The 23,034-nt window shown below is 38.1% G+C and overlaps 1 protein-coding gene across 1 annotated transcript; it reads left to right on the plus strand.

Annotated features, from left to right (window-relative positions):
• Positions 1–22,520, plus strand: rols (zinc-RING finger and ankyrin repeat domain-containing protein rolling pebbles). Its single transcript, XM_028313797.1, has 15 exons — positions 1–414; positions 1,084–1,197; positions 12,935–13,110; positions 13,861–14,005; positions 14,978–15,109; positions 16,255–16,386; positions 16,497–16,702; positions 16,790–18,236; positions 18,325–18,572; positions 18,950–19,235; positions 19,657–19,767; positions 19,925–20,082; positions 20,171–20,250; positions 20,450–20,684; positions 21,027–22,520. Exons 1-15 carry the CDS (start codon positions 69–71, stop codon positions 21,318–21,320), a joined length of 4,110 nt encoding a protein of 1,369 aa, XP_028169598.1. The 5' UTR covers positions 1–68; the 3' UTR covers positions 21,321–22,520.
• Positions 22,521–23,034: the final 514 nt, after the last annotated feature.

A 23,034-nucleotide genomic window follows, 5' to 3' on the forward strand; every position in this document is an offset into this window, starting at 1 on the left:
CAGACTTGGCCGCGATACGACAGCTGCTGGAGAGCGAGACGGGCGGCACAACCTGTCCCAGTTGTAACATGCCCTTTGACAAGGGCAAAAAGAGAAAGCTGATCGACACCTGCGGACATGAGCGCTGCTACTCCTGCATGTTCAGGAACGAAGCGTGCCCCATCTGCGCCAGGAACAGTCAAGGGCGACGGCAAGTCATGGAGAGATACACGCCGTCCCCGCAGCGCCAGGATCAAGACTGGCAGTCGCCGATGCGGCTGCCCAAGCCGCCGAAGCAACCCACCAACCTAGCCCAGAGCTGCCCCACACCGCCTCACACCAGAAGAAGATTCTTCCTCAGCCCCAAATCCCTCCGAAGCCCCTTCGGCCAGCGCGCCTCCCGGCACTCGCACGAAGCCCACGTGCCTCTATCCGGTAAGTACCAATCGGCGAATTTGCATAACTACCGACGCGTGGACCCGCCATTTGCATCGCAATTGCGTAAGCTGCAGTGAGCGCAATGCACTCCATTCATGCCTTCTACGGTAAAGCTGAAATCTCATTCACTAGCGCCTCTCACTTTCCCGATAGGCTTCTTTTATGTTTTCGAAAAGGATCCCTTGCATCGTAAATAATGTTGAGTGACAGTTGCGGGCGCCCACGCGGCCCCGCCGGATGTACGTAGGGGTTCCGTAAAGGACCGGTTGTCTGGCTCGTATTTATTAGCTTAGGTATACCTCCGTTAGACTTTTGCAATGCGGCCCGCGCAGACAGGCCGACTGCGAACTTTATCTCAGCATCTGTTACAGTTTTCATTTCCATTAATTATATCATTCTAGTCCGCGCGATGGCGGATTGAAATATATAGCACAGTCACAGCTGTGGGTTTCTTAATCTATTAGTTCCAATTCGCCACGGCCCTTGCCCCCTCACGGCTGTAATTAGTCTGTCGATTACTTGTAACGTTTCTATCTGTCTGTGTGAATAATATTGGCGATTTGTATTTATAATTAATCTAATAATTACTTAGCTTAGTCATAATCATCAGCTTTTGAATGAATGGAGGCAGGATTGTGAGATTTGACATCAATAATGTACCAACAGGATTACCAGAAGAAGGTCCGAGGACAGCGGCGTGGCCAAGCCTGGTCTTCAATAAGATCAGGTCGCTTTGGTCGGCACACTCGTCCGTGCCACAGGGGCTGAACCAGTTGACAGGCACGAAGACACTCTTAATTGGCCAGAGGAATGTGGACTTCATTACAAAGATGAAGATATAAAACAAAAGAATTTCAAATCAACGAAATCTCCCTAAATTGACAATATTTACATACTTCTCATCAACGTTGAGGTCTGGGCAGGAAATCGTGAAGATAAAACTCACGTAAAACTCAGAATTGTTTTTAAAAATACCTCCTCGGATGAGAAATTCGATTAGTTTGTTTTGAGGCTCATTCGCCTAATTGAAAACAGGGATGGAGTCCACATTCCTCAGCGTCCAATCGGCACAATCGCTCGAAGTTTTGCACTACTTATTGCCTGTTTGCATACCCACAACCGTTTCAGATACACGGCTTTTAAACCAGTTTTGTTGCGCATATTATATTGTTTGATCTTTACTTTTTGTAGCTAAAGCTTGGAGTTTTTAGGTACATCATCAGTTATTATATTGCCATTTTATACGCTTAATAACTGTTAACAGATCGGCATCATTATTGGATCTTACAAAACCGATAATGACTTGTAATTTCCATCTTACTGTCAGTTTGAACCGGGATTTAATAAACATCTAATGTGCGATGCATGACTCATTATTTTCTATTGGACTGAGATGAAGACATACGACAATCGATACCAAATCGAGATAAGGAATTGACGACAAAAATTAAATATCGATCCGTGGGTTGGAGCGATCATCTTTGTTGATAAAAGAGTGGATGCTTTGGAAGGCATCGCGAGATAAGCATCTGAAATTATAGCTTTCCAAATTGTATATGTAAATGTGATGTCAGGTTCCATTGAAGGTTTATGCTTGATTGTTATGTCTACAATGTGTTTTTCATCAAAATATTTTGTTCTTTTTCTTCAAATGTAGAGCACAGTTTTGAATGATTTTCAATCCTTGTGCTTCTGAATAAGAATTTCTTTTTGATTGCAAAGTTATAAATTCAATTAAACAGCCTATCACGTTGACTCATTCGCGCAGTATTATCATGTAACGCAGCTTATCGTGAAACCTTACAGTGGGAGTCGAAGGTCAGCCGATTCTGGCTTGTCACTTAAATAAGTCAAGGTGACAGCCGCCCTCGCGCCATTGTTGCTGTCACACCGAGACACCTTCGCAGATCGATGTTTACACTAATCTATCATATCGATTTTGAAATTGGTGTAAGAATAATCATCGTTTGTCATCTAGTTCACACTTATAGGTTCTTTATTATTAGCTGTTATGTCATTATGAATGTCTAGTGATATTATTGTTTCTAGAGTTAGACCCTTTAGTTAGGCTACAGGAGACAGCTACTTATAGGTCTACCATTTATTTGCAATCGCTTGATGTAGTCATTTCAAAAGTCAAAATAGAGTCGTACATTCTGTAGTACAATTATTATTGACATTCGAAAAGCATTATCACTGTCAGTAAGACCATTATGTATTTATCCTATTTTCCACATTGAAATTTTCTAAACAATGGCTATAGTTATTTTCAAAACTCTATCTATAAGAACCAATGTCAAATCAAATAAATCCAAGTGAAATAACTGCCTTGTTATGCATTAAAAAAATGTCTCAAAGTGAATAAGCTCAATAAATACTCTAATACTGAAACATACATCTTTTTGACTCCTTTACTACTCGTACCATTACAATGAGCAATAACTTAAAATATGATGGGACTAAGGTCCTTAACACATTAACATCGCCCTAGTTAACTAAACCAACGACCAAAAAACCGTTCATTTAGCCTACCAACAAAAAAATTCACGCCCAAACACCATCCAAGCATTGAATGAGTTGTAACCCGAAACTGACAAGTGGTCACTTCCGTCGGTCGTCTAGACGTGACGTCACGTCAACCGTGAATATTGGTGTGACGTCACTGACAGATGCGATCGCATCTATGGTTCTATCTCGATCAGTTCACGCCTAAAGGTAAATTCGGTTCGTGTCGAATCTTTTTCTTTGATTTAGATTCATTAATGGTACTTTATCTTCAACTTAGATTAGAATATCTTTCGATTGCTATCCAACAAAGTATACTTACTGCCACGTAGTATAGGGCGCCCTCTATAATAAAATAAATGCCTGCAGCAGTTGAAAATAAAATGCCGAATATTTATCAGGGCCAGTAGCATCTTTAATTCTCAGTGTAGAGTATGAGCCGCAGGGCTCGTATTTTTGAAATGACGCTCAAAACCTGACTTAAACTCAATCCTCGGATTGGTTTTTTTTTCAATGATAAAGAGGATTATAGAGACTGAAATCTGATGCACAGCAATAACCCACTTATTATCCCGAATTACGTAGTATGTAGTAATAAAAAATATTATATTGGTATCTAAAACTACCTACTTGTGAAAAAGCTTGTGAAAAGCCAAATTAAGTGTAGTCAGAGCCTCTTTGATCTAGCCAGAATGTGCTTAATGTTTTGATAAAAGATCGCTTATTTGCGATCGTGTATAAACTCAACCATCTGTTTAACTTCATTAACTAAGCTATCGTTATTACTCACATCACAGTTCAAGCATATCGGCCGGTTGTGGCACATTACGAGACACCTTGGGCCACCGCTTCCGGAGTACCCGTGAGAAAACACAATCAGTGAGCAATGAAGCTCGATAACTAAAGGAAACCGTTGCTTTGATGTTCCGATTTAAAGAAGATGATTTTTGATAGATTTAAGATAGATTGCTCTACTATGTATTGAGCAAAGGATGAAGTTCCAAAGATAGATTTGGAATGAAGATATCCGGTACGTAGCCTCCATTCCAGAACCTTGTTGCCCCATCGGCCGTCGACGGCAATTAATGTAATCTCTATTTGAAACTAAAATGTATCCTAAAAGACTTTTTGGCTTGCTATTTCTTTCATTTCCTACTTATTTTTGTAAGCTATCAAAATTACTTGCTTGCATATTATGTGTTTGTTTTTCGAAAAGTTAGGTTCTTTAAATTAGGTCGAATCGAAAAGTAAACAAACAAAAACTGCAACTTAAAAGTTAATAAACAACTCAATTTCATCGTTTACTGCTTTATACGGTCGAATGAACCAACGGGAAAAACTGATCATCGTCAAATTACCTCTGTAATTTCATCCATAAACATTCGGTAATAAAGGTCATACTAATTAAGATGCGGAAAAAGTCTTCACACGGCCATAAAGTATAATGACCACGTCCACAGACTAACTTGCGTAGGAGTTTCCTGGCATACCAGAACCGTTTCCAGGTCAAAGAACAATAATGGATCATTACAATGAGTTTATAGAGCCAGCGTCAAGTAATTTTTGACACCCAAAGTGGCCAAAAAGTTGACAACAAAACAGCGTCCGTATTCACAAACGATGCTTGCTTAAGTGAAGCAGAATATCAAACGCATAGCGTTGAATAGAGCTCTGTGATTGGTTCGTGTGTCACCCTGTGCGTCTACGCGCACTGTGAGGCCTCATAGTAATGTTTGTGAATACGGGCGAAAGACGTGTTGCGAACTTTTTGGCTATTTTGGGTACCACGAACTATTTGACGATATACCAGGTCAAAGAAAAATAATGGATCATGCTGAATTGCAATGAGTTAATATTAGAAATAGGGTAGGTGTCCATACGTTAACTCACTTATTTAGTTAATTAAGTACCAATGTAGAGATTATTGTAATTAGGTAGGTACTTAAATGAAAGAAGTATTAATGTAATTATTCGGAAGTCGTAACTCCAAAAACGACGTCCAACGTACGCATTTCAATTAAATCTATATATTCACTCATCGCTCCCTGCTAGGTCAACCTTGACAAACTCGTCCACCCGTAGCAAAACCATGGAATTACCAACGTTACATAGCTCAAAACAAATGAACCAAACAATTGACAGGCAATTCGAGAGATCGTTGATGCTAAAGTTAGTACGTTACGCTTACGCCACTTTTAATTTCGATAAGATTTTTCTTGGGATAACTACTTAGCGGATTTTAAGTCAGTAAAAACATAACTACTGTGAAGGACAGTCATGTAATTTAAACAAACTGTGCCCTCATTTCGACCTTCGTTTGGCTTTTATTGATAGTCAAGCCTCCTGGCTACACAGGAGTTGCAAAGCGGTGGGAACGAGAGGTGTTCCGAATTCCATAAAATTCCATAAATTGCTGACTTTTATCTACGCCACAAAAACAAAACAAACCATAGCTCTTATCGCAAAGTATTAAAGCCGAATTTAGTATAATCCAATTAAAGGCGAGCAGTCGTGGTGACATTTCCAATTCATTGACTACAATGCGTGTAGGTAAGGCTATGTCAGAGTCATGGCCGATTGGTATGAACTTTGTGGCTTCACCCTACTCGTGGATCGTGAGTGCATTAATGTATGCAACCTGCAAAGGTTGCTATTGCTAAATAATCAGCTTTATAAGTTCTAAAACTGACTATAAAGTTCACAAAAGATCTCCCTACCTAGGTATGTTCTTTCAATGTTTGCGAGTGTTAATGAAGTAAGGGAAAACAGGACTATTCCCACCTTTCTTTCCCACCGCTGCAATCCCTGTCTGCTTGTCGAGCTTGACCGCTAATAAAAACCCAACCAGTGAAGGTCAAGTTTGTCCCGGGGGAAAGTTAATCTGTCATTGGACCTGCAACGAAATTAATCAGAAGAACATAGGAAGAGTTCGATGTTAAGGTTCGACTTCCCTCCAGTGCAAAGTGGATGACAGGAAACAAAACAAAGGCAGTCGGTAGTAAGGGAGAAGTGTCATAGGAAATTAATTTCGAAATGCAACAGTGTGTCTGCAGAACCCTTTTAACGTGCCACATCTGATTAACAACTCATAATAACTCTAATTAAGATCTAAAAGTCTTAAAGAACAAAGCATCTCTAAAAGCGTTATAAAACTAATTCCCAAGGGTTTACTCAAACAACCGCTAACTACTTACCATAAAACAAGATTCAGATTAAAGCACGTCCATCACACATTACCGTTTAGAAGATTAACCCAAGATTTATTAATAAAAACGTGTTATTATTTCTATTTTCTAAACCTACGGAACCAGTAGCGTGGAGACGGCGCCATTTTGCAGGGTAATTGTAAATTGTTGGCTTTCTAGCTCAGACTATTTAGCTCGGTAGACGCGGTGAAAGATTTCTTAGAATAGATAGATTTATAAAACTTTAAAGACCTGTGTTACCACTTGTTGATAAGCCAGCTTATAGGGAACTTATCTGCCAGTTAAATTACACTTGGTTCCATAAATCTTGGATAGAGATATCCAAGAGGTTTAAAGTCATCGATTTGATGATATTTGAAACCTTATCAAGAACATTTGAAAAGTTCCCGTGTAAAAAAATAATGAGATCAGCGCAGCGTACACTACACAGTAATACGATACTCATTAAAAATATGTTATAAATTGTAAACGCGTATCACCACACCAAGTATCTGATAAGATATAGTTTATATATAAGATATAGTGATCGTGTATAGCTATAACTGGTGCAAATTTATTTGATGTACCTTTTTATTGTCTAAATTATTTGTAAAAACTAATTTGTATTCTGTTGCTGTACCTAAATAAATAAATAAATAAATAAATAAATGTGACAAGCAAATAAATAAATAAATAACACTGACAAGGTCGCGAGAAAGATAACCTCGGAAGACCTGCAGTATTAAATGCTGACAGCAAATCTATACTTAGAATACATCAATCTGTAAATAATTTACGAGAGTACTTCCAGCTGTTTTTCCGATTTTGCAACTCCTGTGTAGCCAGTATCTACAGCTTGATCACCAATAACACCTCTACTAGTAAAGGCCAATGTCATAGATAATGTGACAATCGTTATCGATTCGACAAAGTTTCTGACTATACTAGTATTCATGGTACCTATCCTAAAAGGGGTAGATAGAACAACCTCATCGATAGCAAAAGAAGGCAAAGAAGTCTACAAGAAAGTGTGTGATATAAATCTATCAAGTTTTTAATGCTTTCTACTAACTTTGAAACGTACCTAAGCCTTTATACCCTAAAGTAGTCGGTTTATTTCGCGCTAAGTGGTCTATATCTAGACACAGCTAAATTGCAGGCAGGACAGGATGGCCGAGCGTGGGAGACGCGGTTTTTGCCGAGCCTCGCTGACATCCAGAAAAACAATAGGAATGATGGTACGCGGTATAACTGGGTCTGGATCTATTGTTGTTCCCGGTGAAATAGACGTTTTGTTTGTTCGGAAAGGTGATAATTTTTGTAGTAAAGTTTAATGTTTCTGGTCATCATAGTTTACCCATGTCACTAATACCACCGAATTATAAATGTACCACGTACTAATACCCAAATAAAGATTACAGTTTACCCAAGTCACTCCGAATTTACTGAACAAAAAATTGCTGCGCATTTTAGCGCCTCAAGCAAGCTGTGTTAAAATGAAAATTAGGTAATTAATGCCCAATGATTATTCCATGATAACCCCTAAACAAACAAAGCAAGTAACGACATGGATATTGACTAATTAAAAAAGTTGATATCTATAATATTACATACATTATCCCACTAATAACATAGGTAAATGCAAATGCATCTATGTTTTCACATCTACGATCTTAACAACTTTTTTCTACCAAGAATGCATTTTGATAACGGTCCCGTTTCCCAAGGAAGCGCAATGATCCTGTAAATCCTCTGCAAAAAGACCTGGAACATCAGATCTAGCGATGAACGACATTACTGATCAACAGATAGCAACTACACTCAACATCAAATAAATCGCACCTCCCGCAACAAGCACTTTCAAACGTATGCATCCCCACTTCCCACCAATATTGGCACCATTTAAAATCCTAGTTCTAAGCTTCATTTCATTAAAGGAAAGGTTTTTACCCCAAAAATGTGTCTTTAGAAGGATCCAGAGTCACTTCTTCAAAAAATAGGCTATTACGCTTGAGCCAACTTTTATGGCTATAAAACTGTTAAGTTGGGATTAATCGGTATCCATCTGTTAAAGAGGACACGTGTGATCATTATTTGGTTTTATAACCATAAAATTTGGTCTAATTAATCCCACAGGTGAGCCCAAAGTGAGGTCTCTTTTCAAGTCACATTTATGGTATATGATAATCATTTATTTAGAAATTAAATGTGTTTTTCTTTAAGGATACTAGGGCACTATTTAAGTTGTGAGCCTCGACAACATAACGTGTTGTTAGACGACATCTGATACTTTTAAAGAAAAGTTTGACATTTTTGACTACAACCTTATTCAAAACTTTTTATCATTTGAGCACGTTTTGTATTATTAACATTGAATTGAAAATTATCTTGACTACAAAAACATGGAATTGACTTGCGGAAATTTTCGCGCGAAGATTTATTATGACTTTCGACGTGGTTAATCAATACAAAACTGAAGCGGTCAGCTAAATTTCACTTTTGGTGATAAAGATTTATCCTTTACCATTGTAAAACGCTAGTTTAAGAAGTATGATATTGTATGTCATTGGCTCACCAGTGAACTTTGCGAAAGTCGTCCAAAATGACTAATAGTGGCGGTAAACATTGATGTTGTCAGAAAAATGGAAGAGAAACCTCGACATGTGATATATCGTAGGATTGAGATAATCCTAGGCATTAATTCCACTAGCAGTAATAAAATTTTTTATGACCATATTATGGTTAATATGTTTTTTTCTCGCTGGATGTCACAAAATTTTTCAAACGCTCAATAGGACGCTTGTGTCGTTTAATCCTTGGAAATGTTTGATAAATACGTTCAAAAAGCTGTAAAAGCCGTTTTTAAAATTGTGACAGTTGACGAATTAAGGATCTATGCATAATAATCCTGAAAATAAACAGCTATCGACTATGGAGGTGTTTTAAGATGAACCAATTCCAACAAAAGTCCCATGCGCTCGGAACACTTTGAAACTTACGGTCGCCTATTTTTCCGAAATATCCGATTATATGACAGAAACGTCACTAGAGAAATTTAGAATGGCTAATTCTTAATAGTAAACAGCCACTTTTTTTCCAAAAGTCTTCAGTTTAATAAGGGAAACTGACCAGCATAGTCGAATCGCCATTCGTGACGAAAATGTGAGCTTTTACACGTCTCGTCAAACAACTGACTATTTGAACACTCAAAATATGAAATAAACAGGTCCAACGCTACAAAATTCTTGCTTGGAATCTAAACACTTCTTTTGGTACCCATATATTAAAATTAAACGCGTGAACAGCGATTTATGTAGCCAGAAGCAACTGTCGGTGCGGTCAAAAACCATGCTTTGGAGGTGCCTCAAGCTGAGTGGAAAAAATGCTATGAAAAGTATTTCGGACACATTAAAAAGTACATAAATCATGAAAGACAATACCAATAAACGCAATCAATACCATTTTAGTAATAAACTACTTTGTTTTCATAGTTAGGCTCACAACTTAAATAGTGTCCCACGTATTTATTGGGTTTTCAAATAACACCAATATTGTTGGGGCACCATGATTGTGTCAGAAGAAAATCTTTAAAGTTCGCGTCGCAGAAGGTGCGGTTTATTTGATGTTGAGTGTATTTTCGCGTAAATCTTCTACCTTATAGAGGCTTTATCGTTCTCGCAGTCGCAGTCAATTTAACATGACATGATACAAAGTAAACTATAGGAAAAGAAGACCACGTTAAGGTTTTTAAATACGCAACTAAGGAGACTCGGAACGTAAGGTATTTAGAAAAGTAGCAACTAATCATAGATGTCCTTCGTAGTCCTTATGATGCTTAAGTGGTACAATTTACTGAGTTGATTGCGCTTCTGAATAGTTTTAGCCTATTTTGAAATATATCATCACTCAAAGCTAGATTTGAATTCAAGCTTAGATTCAAGCCTGTTTCGTTAAATTCCAATTTAGGACTAAATCTAGGCTCCCAATTACTGCTGGTGTGAATTAATCTTTGCCTTGTAGATCTATCATACTAAAGTAAGTGCTATTTCAAAATACGGATCGTAGAGACCATGCCATATTAGCTAGATCAACTTAAGAGGTTCCTTTTAAATACAGATAGGTATATTAACCCACAGAAATGCCACCCATCCTACCCTGAACATGGCAAAAGTCGCATTGCTAATACTTCAACCACAACAACGCGAGCAGCTTGGGTGCGCGATGGCGATCAGTCAGATGAAGATCAGAACCTTTAATAGTCACCAATAAAGGAACTACTTGACTTGTGTAAAATTTAAATACGAAATAGGCCTGTTCACTACAAGAGTAAGCAAACATAAACATCTTGATTACGATTTCTTTTCCCACAGGTGCAGTAATGCAAATGCCTGCATCTAGAATCTAGACAACGTCCCTTTGGTCTATGATAATTAGGACGAAAGTGGTCTACTTTTTCTGAGATTATGTGCTCATGTGTGACCATATAAAACCACTTTATTTAATGGTGCTTTCACTAGTTTATTATGTAGAGCTTTTAAATTTTAAATTAAACAAGTCTTTGAAGCTTATACGAGTTCACATGATTATCGTAATACTGTCATTAGAGATCTTTAATTGCAAACGTGATTTTAAATGTAACTTCTTATTTAGTTGCAAACACAAACAATAGATTGCCATTTCATAGTGCATAACATTATTATTTATGTTGTGATGAAAATTTATTCCATTGTTGTAATGTTAGGTAGTTTCCTATTTACCTCAGCTACATATTTTAAAGATTATTTTTTTAATAAATTGACCTCGTACGTAGAGCTATTGGTTTGGTCTCCAGTGTGGGTTATATTGGAATACGAATAGCTTTCGTGGGGGACTCACAACTAGCTCACAAAGAATTCAATCATAAGAATACAGGAGTTCTAATTTACTTTAATATTATCTTATGTATACCTTATTCTGCCTTTACCAATGCTTGCCGATCATCAGGTCATGTTACGTATCGGATTGTGCGGCGGAACCGACCCATATCTTTCCCACGAGATGTCTACAGGTGCTGGGTTCGGTTACCCTTAGCGGTTGGTTACGTGACGTAAACCGTTTGCAACTTTAGTTAAATATCATAGAATAACTTCGAATTTAAAAAGACAAAGGATCAATTCCGATATCTCTTCTTAAGAGACCAGACTTGAATGCATTGATCGCCATCGCTGCACTCCGGCTGATCGCGTGTGATCCGTTGGTTTGGCCGAACCTTTAAATGCATTGATCGCCATCGCTGCACGCCGACTGATCGCGTGTGATCGCGTTGGTTTGGCTGAACCTTAAGTCTGATCGCCATCGCTGTACACCGGCTGATCGCGTGTGACTGAAGAACCTCTTGACATACAATAACGATCGTGTATTTCTTCTTAGCAAATCATAACACTAAATTAATTCTATAAGGTGTTGTTTATGATTTTTACCATTATAAGACGCTTTGTAAGAACTGAGCGATACAGTTCTTAGAATTGTTTTCGTAGGTATCGAATTTACTACAATGGAATCAGTTTTTTTACGCTTTTATCCAGGAAACAATATCATTAGATCTAAACACAAAGACCTTACAAAGATAACCCCACCATAAACTAGCGACTGATGGTACGTGACAACATTGTTTCAACTACAAAAACTATATCAATTGAATTGGATAAAGCTCGCTTCCTGTGTATTATACGGCTCTCTCACAATAGAATTCGATGCAAGAACTGAGTACACGGTGAGAGATTACATTTTAATACCAATTGTGGGAAAGCTCTGGGCTAATGGGCATTGACATTAGATGGTAATGATGAAAACAAGCTTTTCTATCAAGTTGAGACATTAAGCAGGATTATTCTAAAATACCTGTGTGTTTCGTACGCGTGAAAATAGTTTGAATGATATTTCCCCTTTAGTCTTTACTGCTCTGCCCCTGGGCTATTGGCTGTAGGGTGGTATAGCCTATTCTTCCTCGATAAATGGGCTATCCAACAAAAACTTAATTTTTCAAATGGGACCAGTTCCTGGATATCAGCAACCATATTTTTGTGATCAACTCGCTGTGAAGTTTGAAAAAAAAATCTTTTTCAATTAGACCATAATTTTAATATTTTTCATGATGAAATTTAATACATAACGATTACTTTAGTTGTGCTATTTTTGATAATGTTGTGTGACTTTTACGCATGACTGTGAATATGCATGAAACTTTTTGTGTGACCTAATTAATAGAGTTCAATATTTATGTGTATTGGAGTTATTTTATTTCTTAGTTTAAGGAAATTTAATTCCTTACAGCTGTAAAAAGCTTCATTATTGTTTAAGTTGTTTGTTTTTTTTTTATATTAGAGTGTCTACTGCCCTTAACCTCTCGGTTACGAACTAGCTACGAATATGCTATCAATAGAAACACAATTTATGTATGGTACCTCGCACCTTCAGCTTCACACTAAATTAAAAAGTATGACCGAGTGGTTAAGTGGACAATCCTAACCTCAATGATCTGAGATCCTAACAGTCACATAGCCCAGAACTTCGGTTGGTAACGAGTAAAATCATGACAAATGACGGACGGTCAGATGTCTGCTATCTATTGAGTCTTTAAAACGAATGTTGGAATTAGATGGCTAACTCAAAAACTTAGCATCGGCCGAAGTTCTGGACTATGCAGAGATGCAGGACTCACCCCCTATAGTCATTCCAAAGGACTACAGGATGATTTAAATCCTGATGTTTCTCTGAGGCCAGGGGTTAGGCTGCATCCATAAGTCTCCTACAACCTTTCGTCAATTAATTTCAACGTCTCATTACAGATGATGAAGGAGGCCACATCAAGCAAGGCTACGAGTCGCGGAGACAGAACGACTTGTACGTGCGCCTCGGCCTTTTGCTCGGCGAGCGGCGCAGCGCTCGGAACAAGGCTCGGGACAGCTGCACGTCCCTCGCGTCTCTGGACGCGCATACGCTGGCCTCACACAACACTAGCCCGGTAAGTATCATGTTAGAGAAAGAATGATCTGTACGTGCGCCTCGGCCTTTTGCTCGGCGAGAGACGCGGCGCTCAGAACAAGGCTCGGAACAGCTGCAAGTCTCTCGCGTCTCTGGACGCGCATACGCTGGCCTCACACAACACTAGCCCGGTAAGTATCATGTTAGAGACTGAACGACTTGTACGTGCGCCTCGGCCTTTTGCTCGGCGAGCGGCGCGGCGCTCGGAATAAAGCTCGGGACAGCTGCACGTCTCTCGCGTCTCTGGACGCACATACGCTGGCCTCACACAACACTAGCCCGGTAAGTATCATGTTAGAGACTGAACGACTTGTACGTGCGCCTCGGCCTTTTGCTCGGCGAGCAGCGCGGCGCTCGGAACAAGGCTCGGAACAGCTGCACGTCTCTCGCGTCTCTGAATGACTTGTTGGCCGCTTGCTCGGAAAGTATTATGTTAGAGGCAAAATGACCTGTACGGCACCTCGGTCTCTTGCTCGTCTCCACTGTAAGAGCATGACCCTATTTAATTTACCAGAGGCAAATGCAGGACTAGTCCGACACTCCCCACTTTAATTTCTATAAAAGTGGTGACAATAATCCAACTGTTTTGTTATCAAATTGCCGCGCCAATTCGTTCATATGCTAGTTCGATTTCTATCGCAACTGGCTATTGTGCTGAACGTAACCATTTTGTTGATTCTAATGCTGCCTCTGACACTTAATTTGACTCTAATACTATATTTTTTTCCAGGTGTCAACTCTAACAGGCTCCTCGGAGGTGGAGGCAGCCACGCCGTTAGGGCGAGATTCGCTCGGCTCTCTGGCATCAATGTCGCTCTCCGCTGCCAGCAACTGTTCCTCTTCCAGCCCTGGCAGCAGGAGGCATTCCGTCAATGGTTAGTATTGTATTAATTCCATCTATTAGAAGGGTATTTGATGTCACCAATCAATACTTATTTCGTCCACTTAAGCTTTCGCGTTTATCAGGATAAGCTTATTTTTCCACTGCTATCCAAATCTATCTATGAAATCAATCTAGATGAGTTTGTTCTTATAACACATGATTTTAATGCTCTCATAATTTAGCAAGAAAATTAAACGGTTTTGAAAACTTCTGCATAAAAATGTTGACTTATTCTTTTTTAATGACCAGTGTATCTCACTATCATTATAATTACACTGATCCATCTGGAAAACAGAAAATCATTAACATTTTAATGGTTGCAATAAAAGCTTTTTGTCTGGACAAAATAGTACTCCATTTTATTATTTAGCCAATGTAAATGATCATCTTGATGGCCATAAGGCTAATACTAGCATCATTACTGATCCATTAAAGGCAAGAATATGGAAATGAATTGATGCAGGTTGTTAATACTAGTACCTACACTTTGCATTTAATTTCTGACCTATAAAATTAATTTCCTGATTACTATAAACTGGCAATCATAAACTTTGTAACCTGATTCTTTTATGATTTAATGTAATGTAATGATGCGCAAGAATAGTCCGTATTCGTAAATGACACTCATCCCAAATAAACTATAGTTTCAGACAGCAACACACCAAGTGCCTTTAAGTAGCTGTTAGGTGGTATATTACCAATAAAATTTATAGTATGATGTGCTGTGTTCTTTACAAGCGACAGCAGATCTCGTTATACAATTTAGTTGCAAAAAATAGCACTTAATACAAAATAATCAGAGTGCCACAGAGTTTTTTCGCTTGATGTGTCGCAGTCGTCGCCACGTCATTTTCACACTTAAAAATCTGCCGTTTGCGTCTGCCAACAGAAAAAACTTATCAAAATATGATCCCAAACGTCCTTCTACATCATTAAAGTTAAATATTTTTTCCATCATCCACAGCTTTACAAAGCGGCAGGTCGGAAGAGTTGACCCGCATGTCCAGTGGTTTCTTCAAGACCAGGAAGACTGCAGCCAGAAGGTCTGCGAGGGTCAGCAGCAAACAGTCCTCGTCTTCTTCAGAGATTAAAAAAGGTATTATTATCTTCAATTGCTATCTTCAATTGTTTTATCTACACACGCCTTTTCTAGCGTTTATTTTCTAGTGTTAAAGCTTTTACATAAGGGGCCATCCATAAAGTACGTCACACGAATTTCATGATTTTTTGAGCCAGTTTGTCATTGTCACAGGCGGTCACATTTCTGAGACCTAAGTAAGAAATAAGATCAAGACGAAAAGTAGGTACCTACTTTACAAAATTTCAGGTTATTTTTAGGACAAATGCTTACAATTTCAAAATAAGCCGTTGAAGGACTACATCTGATTCTGTTATATTATCCGTAGCGTATAATGTGAGAAGCTCTCGAAACAAGCCGGAACCTAGAGTGTGATAAACACCAATTTTCTAATTGAAACGTTCATGTGTTATAAAATTATTACCTTCAAAATAGATTACGGTAATGTGAAATTTCCTTTGCCTTCCAACACATTGTAATTTGACCCTTACGTTAAGAGGAATAAGAACTTAGACTTAAATTCTTCTGCAAGTACGTCAATAACCTTTACGAATATTTCAACATCAAATTAGAGTTAACTAACAGCAATAATAATAAAAGCCAACAATAAAAATAGGCTTCTATCCTCGTAACGTACACGTAAAGTGACACAAGGTCTAGCAGTTTAACTAGTTGAAGTCTTATCTGATTATTTTAACGAATTCAGGCTTCAACATGCCAGCGTTTTGCGCAAAAGCAAGCGAGTTTGCGTGATATTGCAAATTGTAATCACGACCCCGTTTTGCAGAAAAAATATTCCATTCAAGCTCTACCTGTTTCAGTCATTTGGGAGTTAAATATCGTTGACAGTGACAGAAATTAATAATTACTTTTGGGACTTGTGAAATAAGATATTTATGAATGAGAGCTGCAACGTACTGAATATTGGTTTCTCCCTTTTTATGAGGTCTTACACAAGTCTGTAAAGTTTCAGTGTGTTGATTACTAATGAGTCTTTAAAGTTATGCTCTGGTTTTTGTGTCAAATGAGCCTTAACGAGCTTTTAGTTAGGCTATAAGCTTCTTCAAAATTATCGTCAATCATAACACCAATCTTCTTTATAATTATAGGTATCAAAGATACCTCGATTATTAAAATCATACTGATCGTATCTTTTGTTACAGTTCACCCAGCCCCTCAACTGACGCTACGACCTTTATTCTTCGAAGTTCCATCCACCGACAGCCAAAGTTGTTTCTCAGGCCGCCAATGGCTGATGAAAGACATGGAGAAAGCATTGGAATCAAGTTCCTCAGGTAACTATTATTCCAGCATTAGCTTGATGTTAAACACAGAAATGTGTATTGTATTGCGATCTTTTTATTTGAAAAATGCAATAGTTAAAGACCATGACCTTCTGTTTCAGGAATCATGATCTCAGGGTGTCCAGGCACAGGAAAAACTGCGCTAATACTGCAGTTGGTGGAATATTCCTGCTTTGGTCGGAAGAGGAATTACGAATATGAGGAGCTCAGAGAACAATCAGACATCAGGGAGTTACTACCTGAAGAGTTAACAGCAGGAATGTTTACTCATCTGGCTTCACACGTCGTTGCTTATCATTTTTGTCAGGTAAGTGATAAGAAACCTCTTGAAAATCTTGAATCAGATTACTAAAGTAATTCTATGAATGTTATCTAATATTTATTTTTATTTCAGGCTGACAACAACAGCACGTGCTTGGTTGGAGAGTTCGTCCATTCCTTAGCAGCACAACTTTGCCAAGCCCCGAGGCTACAAGCTTACAGAGAATATCTCCTCAGTGAGCCACATCTGCTAGCATGTCTTTCACTCAAAGAGTGCATCGCAGACCCAGACCTAGCCTTCATGAGAGGCATCATCGAACCACTTAACATTTTGAGGAAGAATGGAAGCATTGACACAGGCAATAGCATCATTCTTGTCGATGGCCTTTGCGAAGCTGAATACCATAGACCAGATCACGGATATACCATTGCATCTTTTATCGCAAGACACATCGCTGAAATGCCAACATGGCTCAAAGTTGTAGCTACAGTCAGGACGCAATTCCTAGAACTAACGAAACAGCTGCCATACACACGACTAAGTCTAGACGAATCTGATAACGTCAACAAGGATCTACTTGAATACTTCAACGCGAGAGTTCAAGCCGCGCCCATTATAGAGACAAACATCAAATGCTCTACTGGAAAATCCGAAGGAGTCCACAATTCTGTATTGAAATTCGCACAATACGTGCTACATTTGAGCCAAGGCTCGTTTTTGTTCCTGAAACTAATTTTAGATTTATTAGAAAAGAGTCATATCGTTGTGAAGTCGACAAACTACAAGGTGGTGCCGATATCTCTAGCACAGATCTTCCTACTACAATTCAATTTACGGTTCCCAACAGTACAATCGTTTGAGAAAATCACGCATATTTTGAGCGTGTGCCTAGCAGCTCTCTATCCGCTAACTTTAGTAGAGATTTACTATTCAGTAAACTCATTGTTAGTGAACACTTTTCTACCGTGGGATGAATTCTGTGATAGATTTGAAAGCCTCAGTGAATTCTTGGTAAAGAGAATCGACAATACCTACATGTTTTTCCACCCCTCGTTCAGGGAATGGTTAATACGAAGAGATGACAATGAAAGCTCTAAATTCCTGTGTGATTTGAGGGCGGGGCATTGTGGAATAGCGTACAGGCTATCTAGGGTACAAGCACCGTTAGATTCAGAGAAGTCAATGGAATTAGGACATCACATTTTGAAAGCCCACATGTACAGAAACCTTGGTCCAGCTCAACTAGGTTTGTGCCCTAGAGATTTACAAGCGATGATGGTAGCCACAAGTTCAGCCAATGTTGGTGAAGCTATTGCCCATTTGAGAAACATTTACACGCCTAATGTGAAAGTATCTCGGCTGATGCTTTTGGCTGGTGGATCTCCAAATCAGATCACAGAATGCCTTGGAAATGCTCCGTTATTATGCATGTACGCGTATCAAGGAATCCTTGCAATGGTCGGATTGTTGATAGAGTTTGGAGCAGATTTGGAAATGACCAACTCCCAAGGATGTACTGCGTTATCTTTGGCATGTCAACGGGGTCATGTCGATGTTGCCAGAAGACTTATTGCTGCAGGTATGCTTATCTACTAAATCTAAAATTTTGCATGCAAATAAATGTATGATTGAAAGTATAGTTAACTTTAATTGTATTTTCTTTTCAGGAGCATCACTAAGTCACACAGATACAGCAGAACAAACACCACTAGTGCATGCAGCTAAAAATGGACATAGAGATACGGTGATCTACCTTCTCGGCTGCCAGACTGGAAGGGATGACAGGAATTCTATAGACATAGATGAAGAGAACATAGAACAGCTAGTCCCAGGGTCCAGACACGCTCTCATTGCTGCAGCGCAGAATGGTCACTTGGACATCGTGGAGTATCTGCTAGATACTGCTGAATTAATAGTAAGTCTTCATTCATAACTAAATATTTCTCACGTCGTGTTTCGCGTTTCTCAAGCCGTGTGGTGACGGCAGAGTAGAATACATTTGTCACCAACCCCTACTCTTCCCGCGGGTGTCGTAAGAGGCGACTTAGGGACTGCACATCAAACAGAGAATAGGCAGCAGCGCTCTCTGAAAAACATCAATCTTTTAAACTGCGATCTCCAACTGCCAAGCGTGGAGATTATGGCGAAACCCTCCACTATAGTGGAGGAGGCTCATAGTCCAGCAGTGGACTGTAAAGGGCTGTTGATGATTTCTCACGTCATAGCTTCTGGTGTTCTATGATCTTTCCTTTCTCTGATTCTTGTATTAAGTTTAGATGTTCTTCTTTGTAGCCCGACGGTATCTGTCCAGTGACAGGCGAGACTGCGTTGACAGCTGCGTGTTCAACTGGCAACGCTGCTATTGCTGACGCTCTCCTCATCAGAGGAGCGACTCCATACTCTTTAAATGCCCGACAGATGTCGCCTTTAGCACTAGCTGCTAAGAATGGGAGAACAGCACTGGTTTTGAGGCTATTGGATTCGGGCGCTGATGTCATGGGATCGGGAGGGAAGAACCCTTTGACTTTGGCAGCAGCGGAGGGACACGCTGATGTAGTGGAGATGCTTCTAAATCATGGTGAGTTCTTGCAAGATACTAAAGATTATGAAGAACTAAGTACAATTTCGATAAAGATTTTAAATTAAATAAGAACAGTCAATTTTCACTGTACCAAACTTAAAATTTGCATGGAATTTATTGTCATAAACTTAAAATTAAATAATTTCTTCAAACGTGTGCGACCTTAGTAGCTGTTCTATTTGTTATTTTCGTGGATAACGGTGCTGGTTGTGCATTTATTTATGATATATCTGTAAGACTTTTTGTAAAACCGTTTGTACAATTGTTTGTTGTCCCTAATAAAATAAAATAATAAAACAAAATAAAAGACAGAAAATTAGCATAATAACACAGAAGAGGTCAACTTTTCTGGCACTAGTCTATTCAGATTGTATTATTCGTAGTTTAGGATGATAACATGAGGTAAATGGTTAAATAGGTGCGGACCCTGACGCGGTGGATGCAGATGGAATTTCGCCTCTGGGATGGGCGTGCTTAAGATCAAGAATACCGACAATGGTCGTATTGTTAGACAAAGGCGCTACCATTGGTAAGTTCTCCATTTAGATATAAGTGAAATGTTGATATCCCATGTATGACAGTCTACTAAAACAAAAGAAAAACATAAAAACTGTTGAAGTATCGACCATCGAAACACTCTTTAAAAATACACAATCTAATAATACCTACAATTTCTTTTATTGCAGACCAACCCGATCTCAGTGGAAGGACTCCCCTGGGTCTTGCCTGCGGTGGCCCAGCTGACCTCGTGGAGATTCTTCTAGAAAGAGGAGCTTCGTTGGAGAAGGTGGATCACAGCGGCTTAAGGCCTTTGGACAGAGCTATTGGGCAGCGGAATGTTCATGTTAGTATAGTATAAAAGTTGAAATTTCAAAATTATTGTGCTTAAAAGGTCGGACGGACTTTTCAATAACCGATATAATTCTTTGCAGGTCGTCAACTGTTTCCTTAGAAAAGGTGCGAAACTTGGCCCCACTACTTGGGTTATGGCGTCAGGCAAACCAGAATTTATGTAAGTAGTAATACGATACACTTGTTAAAGGCCCAAATGTACTTACATGATTGTTTAGCAATATTAAGCAACTAAAAGGTCATTTAAAAAAATCCATTACAACTTTGGTTGACTTTAGCGATGACACTGTGGATAAAAATAAAGTTCAAGAAGATGTTCTACATGCAGAAATTAAATATGAATCATCTTTATTCCCCAGGCTAATACTGCTCAACAAACTATTAGAAGACGGAAACATGTTGTACCGCAAAAACAGACCATCGGAGGCTGCCCACCGCTACCAATACGCGCTGAAGAAAATCAACACACTGATCAGCGACGAAGGTCTGACCACGTCGGGAGCTCAGCCAGTGCCTCATGAACACGTGTCAGCTTTTGTGCAGCTGAAGACACATTTGCTGTTGAACTTGTCGAGGTGCAAGAGGAAATTGAATGTAAGTCACATCAGTCATTGTTTTTCGAAACTGATAATAAATTATATCTTCGAACATTGATATTGAATATTGATGACGCCTGCTTGATGCTGACGCGAATATTACAAGATGGCGAGTAGCTACATGAAACTGTTACAGTTTGATAGTTGACTATCATTTGAATATTTCAGGCAGCTTGCTGCAACTTTCATAAAATTATTTAGCTTAAAGTTTGTAAAGATCCTTAAATTTCAGTAGATTAAATACTCAAAAAGATCTAAAAAATTGTCATTATTGATATGAATAGCATAAAAAGTGTTGATAAAACTCCAATATAATAAAATCCATTTCTTTCTTTCACAGGAACCATCAGAGGCTTTAGACCTAGCAGCTCGCGCGTCAGTTCTACGTCCAAACGCTTTTGAGTGCGCATACGCTATGGCCCGAGCCATTCTAGCATTGAACAAACCCTCCGAAGCCCTACCCCACGCCAGAAGAGCTTTACTCCTAGCGCCATCTACAGACATGTCAGCCGTGAGAACGCTAAAGGCCCTACAACAAGAGATTCTCACAAGGATCAACGCTGGGTCTCATAGTCTAAATGGTGACACTAGATCTATGAGAAACTTTGACACCATCAGCTTAAATATGCCTTGAAACTGACATTTATTTATGTACTATAACAAAATTAGCAATATGGAATATATCTTACGTGTACATAAAAATGTAAATGATCAAACATTCGAACGAAAGCGAACGATTTTGTAGGGGTAATAAAAATGCTTTTAAATTTTGATTAAAATAGTTATCTGATCAAGATTTAATTGTTTTCATTTAAGTTTAAACTTATAAACATGATTTACTTACATAATGCCACCTCACTGTACTTTTATTTTAAGTTCTATTTACTGTTTTAATTGTATCAATAATTTGTATTAATCTAATATGTATAATGCTATTTGTGCAGATATAGTGATATCTCTTATGTTATGTGATGAAATATGTTACTATGTAAATAGTTGTAGTCCTACTTATTACATTTTATGATTGACATTGTACATTGTCTTATTTTATTCATTTTAGTTAAGCCTCGAATATAATTGTCATTTTGTATTATTGCTTGCCATGGACACTTTGGAATGCTTTAATTTTTTGTTACGTTTAAATAAAACAATAGAAAAAATATTAAAATTAATTGGTGCCTTAATAAATTCAAGTTAGAGAAACAATGCAATGTATATTTAAATATTTTTGTTGTTATTATTTTTAATAGGTTTTGAGTGAAACTCATTTGCCCGCGCCCTTGCTTTATTTTAATTTATTAAAGACAAGTTTTATGAAAAATAATTTGTAATAAAATTATGTAGGCATGTGTTTTTGTGAGTTTTGGATGACATTAGAGTGGTTTAAAACTTTAAAATAATTTTCTATTCTATTTATTTAGCGTTTGGTGAAATTTTAAATTTAAAAGTTAGATGAAATTTACAGTAAATTAATGATGATTTTCATAAAATGTTTGTTAATTACCATGTTTTATGAATTATTCCTTGGTGGTAAATATTAAATTAATTTTTTGTTTAGTGTGTCCTATATTTTTTCCAAAATACTGTATTTAAATACAGATAGAGTACTTTTTATAGGTTAATAAATTTACCTTGTTTGAGCTATAACTGTATTAAAAAATATAAAAACTGGTGTAACGTTTTGGATTTTTATAAAGACTGACATAAAATTGGTGACATTGAAAATGCTGAAATCACCGTATTGTAGACAGTTAAGGAGTATTTTAAGTACAATAGTTACTGTGACAGTACATAATTACTTTAATTATCTGAATAAAAATTTCATATTGCTTTATAAGATTTTTGATTTAAGCAACCCTACTGCTATAAGCTTTAGGCCCAGAACAGACGGTGAAACGTAACTGCAACGAAACTGCAACTTTGTGATGATTCTGATGAATGAAACTGAAAGTTTCAAACTGGTCGCGTCATGTGTGGTCTCTCAACGGACGCTATGGCAGAAAAGATGCAACTCAAAAGTAACTAGCAGTTGCAGTTTCGTTGCAGTTGCGTTTCACCGTCTGTTATGGGCCTTAGTGTGCATAAGTGGGTAGTTTAAGTAAAGGTTTATTTAAATTATACGATTATTTTGTACATAAATGACTATAATCACAATTCACACTGAAGTTCTATAACTTCAAATAACAAAATTAAATCTTACATAATCTAATTTAGAGTTTCAAATGCCCTAAAAAGAGTACTTAAACAAATATTATGTGCAGATTCCTGTTGTGCATTTTGACCACTAGATGGCGCCAATTTGGTATTTCATTTAAAATTCGATCGAAATACAAGTGCTACTTGTAGAA

The sequence above is a fragment of the Ostrinia furnacalis genome, unplaced genomic scaffold (genome assembly GCF_004193835.3).
Source record: "Ostrinia furnacalis isolate ACB-3 unplaced genomic scaffold, ASM419383v2 OfSCF4384, whole genome shotgun sequence".
Classification (NCBI taxonomy): domain Eukaryota; kingdom Metazoa; phylum Arthropoda; class Insecta; order Lepidoptera; family Crambidae; genus Ostrinia; species Ostrinia furnacalis.

Excerpts from the sequence above, each read along its gene's own strand:
- rols (XM_028313797.1), top strand. The coding sequence starts at position 69 with ATGCCCTTTGACAAGGGCAAAAAGAGAAAGCTGATCGACACCTGCGGA. Across the intron at positions 415-1,083 it reads AGCCCACGTGCCTCTATCCG|GATTACCAGAAGAAGGTCCG; the intron begins GTAAGTACCAAT and ends ATGTACCAACAG. Across the intron at positions 15,110-16,254 it reads TTCTTCAGAGATTAAAAAAG|TTCACCCAGCCCCTCAACTG; the intron begins GTATTATTATCT and ends CTTTTGTTACAG.